Here is a 4,430-nt window from a genome sequence, read left to right as displayed (position 1 = left end):
TTACTTGTGGCATTAACGGAAACCTGGTGTACAGAAGCTGATCATTCAATAAACCCTTACTATCCTGGATATATTATCTATCGTTCTGACCGTCCTATCTCAAATGGAGGGGGTGTGGCTCTTTTAATACAAGATAAATACCCTTCGCGTCAAATCGATCCACAAGATTATCACCCTCTGCCTCAATCTTCATCCTATGTCGGTCTTGACTACTTAACTGTCTTACTTACCTTACCACAAGAAAGACTATTAATCAGTGTTGCCTACCGGTCTCCGACTTTTGACAATCACCTAGCAATCCAAACAATCACCTAGCAATCCAAAACTACATGTCAGCATTACTTGATTTCCGTGAGAAAGAAAACTGCTCATTAATCCTCCTAGGTGACTTTAATTATCCTAAGTTAGACTGGCTAAGCCTTACACCTCTAGCAGGTGCGACCATTTCCGCGAGACAGTTCATGACCTTTATACAAACTCGAGCGTTAACTCAATTTGTCACTGATATTACAAGACACGGTGGTCTGGAAAGCAATGATAGTATACTCGATCTCATTTTAAGTAGTGAGTCATACCTAATTACCGATGTATCAACCCTTGCCCCGATAGGCAACAGCGATCGTGCTACTATCAAATTTACACTTAAGTTACCTTCATTCCCTTACTTTCGTCGTCGACTGAGAAACTATTTTAAATGTGACCTTGCATCTCTTGCAAATCAATTACACCCGATCCAATGGACTATCCTGCTCCCTACACCTTTTGTAAATATAAACGAATCATGGCAACTATTTCACAATCTTCTCTACAATTATCAAGAATCACATACACCTCTTCGCACGCTAGGTGGCAAACCCAAATTATACCCACGTTTAATCAGATCCAGAACCTTAAAAGTGCAAGCTTAGCGTTCTTACATAAAGGCAAAGAAGACCTTTGCATCTCAAGCTGTCATTTCGGAAAGATATGATCATTATAGAAAGATGAGAAATGGTTTGACTAACCACTTAAGAAATCAGCACAGACGTCTAGAAAATACCCTACTACAACAAATCTCTCACAACCCAAAAGCTTTTTATGCCTATGTTAACACACGGCGTAAAACCCGTTTCCTATTGTTCAACTTCAGCGGCATGATGGAACCTTTGCCACCAATACCCATGACAATGCAACACTGCTAAACAACTACTTTTCCTCCACTGTTGCTGATCCAAATGCGTCATCATATTCACCGTTACCTATGCCTTGCCTTCAAGATTTTACTTGTACTGAGCAAGATATCTATGTCATCCTGAAAAGTCTTCCAACAAACAAATCCCCCGGTTCCGATGGTCTTCACCCCTATATCTTGCGCTTCTTGCTAATGTATAAATTGGGGAACACAGTTCCCCAATTTATACATTAATCTCTCAGTCATTTGCAATTGGACTTCTACCAAATCCATGGAAACAGGCAAATTTAACACCGATACACAAAAAAGGACCTAAATTACTCCCTAACAACTATCGACCTATCGACCTATTAGCTCCATAAACGTCGTTGCAAAGATTAGTGAAACTCTTGTTCAACGTCAAATTATATCTCATCTAGAACAAACCAACTTCTTTACTACAGCCCAACATGGTTTCCTGAAGAAACGGTCTTGCACCACTAACCTCCTCCAAGCCACAGATAAATGGACTGAATGGTTAGATGAGGGATACTATGTTGATGTGCTATATTTAGACCTTGCCAAGGCCTTTGACTCAATACCTCAAGCCAAACTTTTAGAAGCGTTAAACTTGGCTGGCATATCTGGTCAAGCCTTAAACTGGATGAAGGACTATCTTGCCCACCGTACCCAACGAGTTGTCCTAAATGGGATAGTGTCTGACTGGGCGACAGTGGCAAAAGGTGTTCCTCAAGGATCAATTCTTGGACCCTTATTATTTAACATTCTTATCAATTCACTTTCTCAAGTAGTGCAATCTGCCCAGGTGTTACATTTCGCTGACGATACGAATTTATCCCTTAAAATACGTACTATCTCACACTCACACCTACTACAAGCTGACCTCAATTCGGTCCCAAATTTAATGTGGATAAATGCACTGTCCTTCATCTGGGTCATTCGAACCCAAAATTCACCTACTACCTGTACGGTTGACCGCTATCAACCACTTTATCAGAACGAGACCTTGGAGTGCATATTGACACTGACCTAAAATGTACTACCCACACTAATAAAATCTGCAAAAAACTCCATAACATCACTGGCCTGGTTAGGCGTAACTTCCTACGACGCTCACCAACTCTGTTACGTACTATATACAATCCTTTAGCATTGCCCCATATTGACTACTGCTCATCTATTTGGACCCCTTCTGGAAAAAATGCAATGACATCGTTGCAGTAGGCCCAAAATCAGTTCACAAAACTGTCACCACTATTAGAAAAGCTACCAGCCGCCGATAGATTATCCAAACTAACCATCAACCCAATCCATCAATGACACCAAATAAACGACTTGTGCCTTCTTCATGACTTTTTTAATAACAAACTAGATCTGAACTTTGATAAATTTTTTATGACTTCAATGTATACTCGTACGCGCGGTCATCCTCACAAATTGTCTAAACCACGTGCTACAACAACCGTCCGTCAAAAACCATTTTACACGCAGCATTATAAACCTATGGAATGATCTCCCAGCTGATTTAGTATCCCTTAAAGATAAGTCTTGTTTTCGAAAGGCCTTAATATTACGTTAGGACGCGTTGCTACTCTTTACGCAACTTGATTTCTTTTGGGAAACTATGCATACTTAACCCTGGGATATTTAGTTTTAATCTAGAATTACACTGTGGGACACAGTAATACATTTTGCTAGGTGCCATCATCCATGTAATGATTCATACGATAACTTATGCCTAACGAAATATACAATACCAAGGTGCATATATAATACATTCGCTACCGCCTTCCTAGATAAACATACTCCGTTAGAGCAGTTACCAAAACTACTTCTAGGTATCGCGTCACTCTTTCGCGATAGCCAATAGAATTACGGCAACGTCATTTTAGCCCTAATTTCAAAACTAGACACTTGGATTGAAAGTAAGTTCTTATAAGTAAATAATTTAATATGTTATAATTTTCAATTTTTTTAACCTTTTGAATTTACAACACTTAATTTTGTTGCCGAGTTTAAAAATACATGGAAAATAATGAGTATTTAAATTTTTTAAAATAAATAATTATTAATTTATTGATTTAGGCTTAGCAAAAATGGATAAATCAATGTTCAACATTAAAGGGTGCAACGTCACCATTAATAATGGAGAAGGTGGACGAGGACGTGGACGTGGTGGACAGCGAGGTGGTAGGGGGGCAAAGCGTCCCGGGGTGAAACTCTGTTATATCTGTAGAAATTCGGGGCATTTTGCCCGCAATTGCCCCGAAAAAAAAATGTAAGTTAAAATACTTCTATAAATTTTTCTCGTATTCTTGACGTTTCTAGATGCAACTGTTATTGATTTAAATCTAAGCTGAGGTGATATTTGCAAAAATGTCATTGAAATCGCATTTAGGAGGAAAAGATGAGAGCTGTGCAATTTTGGTGTATGATCAAACGTGATCTTTGACTTTCTTTAAATTCTTAAAGTTTGTTTAAATCTATAAAATTTCTTAATTTCTCACACTTTTTTAAAAACCCTAATATTCCATGACTTTTCCCAGGCTTTGTTTAAATCCCTAAAATTCCTTGATTTTTCGTATATTTTTTAAATCCCTAAAATTTCTTGAGTTTTCCCAGACTTTGTTTAAATTTGTAAAATTCCCAGGGTTTTCAACTTTCTCAAACCCTTAATATGTTTAAAATTTCCCTGAATTTTTCAGTCTTTAAATTCTCAGACTTTGCTTAAATTCTTAAAATTCCCTACTTTGGAATTCCGAAACTTTCCAGAAATTTCCTGATATGTTGCAACCCTGATTATGCTACGTAACAGTGTAGTTTTTGGCCAGGTTTGAAACTAGGAAAGTAATCTTAGTTAATGGTAATGAAGTTTTTTTTGAAAAAGGCGGAGGATAAAAAAGATAAAGTTGAAGAAAAGATGGAGGAGGGCCCTAAGAGTGGCGAAGAAGAAAAGATGGAGGAGGGCCCCCAAGAGTGGCGAGGGCTCCTCCACCTAGGGGAAAGAAAAAGAAGATAAAATTTTAAGTGTAAGTCGCTAAAAATGTTTTTACTGGTATACAATTACAATATTATTTCAAAAATAATGTTTAGTTTATGTTTTATGCACGTTCAAATATGAATTATCAAATATTTTTTTTAGAATATTTTTTTTTCAAAATTGAATTTTTTTTCGACTTTAAAAAATAACCATAAATATTAAAACCAAAGGTAAAGTTCTTTCCGCCATTATTTTATTGTTATAAAAGCTGGTCTACAT

At 37.3% G+C, this 4,430-nt stretch overlaps 1 protein-coding gene across 1 annotated transcript; it reads left to right on the top strand.

Annotated features, from left to right (window-relative positions):
• The first annotated feature begins 329 nt into the window (after positions 1–329).
• On the top strand, positions 330–4,190 carry LOC149679997 (uncharacterized). The gene is made up of 5 exons (XM_089834723.1): positions 330–764; positions 1,130–1,365; positions 1,526–2,019; positions 3,257–3,384; positions 4,059–4,190. The coding sequence occupies exons 1-5, from the start codon at positions 330–332 to the stop codon at positions 4,188–4,190; spliced, it is 1,425 nt and encodes a 474-aa protein (XP_089690849.1).
• Positions 4,191–4,430: the final 240 nt, after the last annotated feature.

The sequence above is a fragment of the Phalangium opilio genome, unplaced genomic scaffold, assembly GCF_054372755.1.
Source record: "Phalangium opilio isolate 3A_F unplaced genomic scaffold, DU_Popi_V2 ptg000040l_1, whole genome shotgun sequence".
NCBI lineage: Eukaryota > Metazoa > Arthropoda > Arachnida > Opiliones > Phalangiidae > Phalangium > Phalangium opilio.
This window is presented reverse-complemented; position numbering and strand designations above follow the sequence as displayed.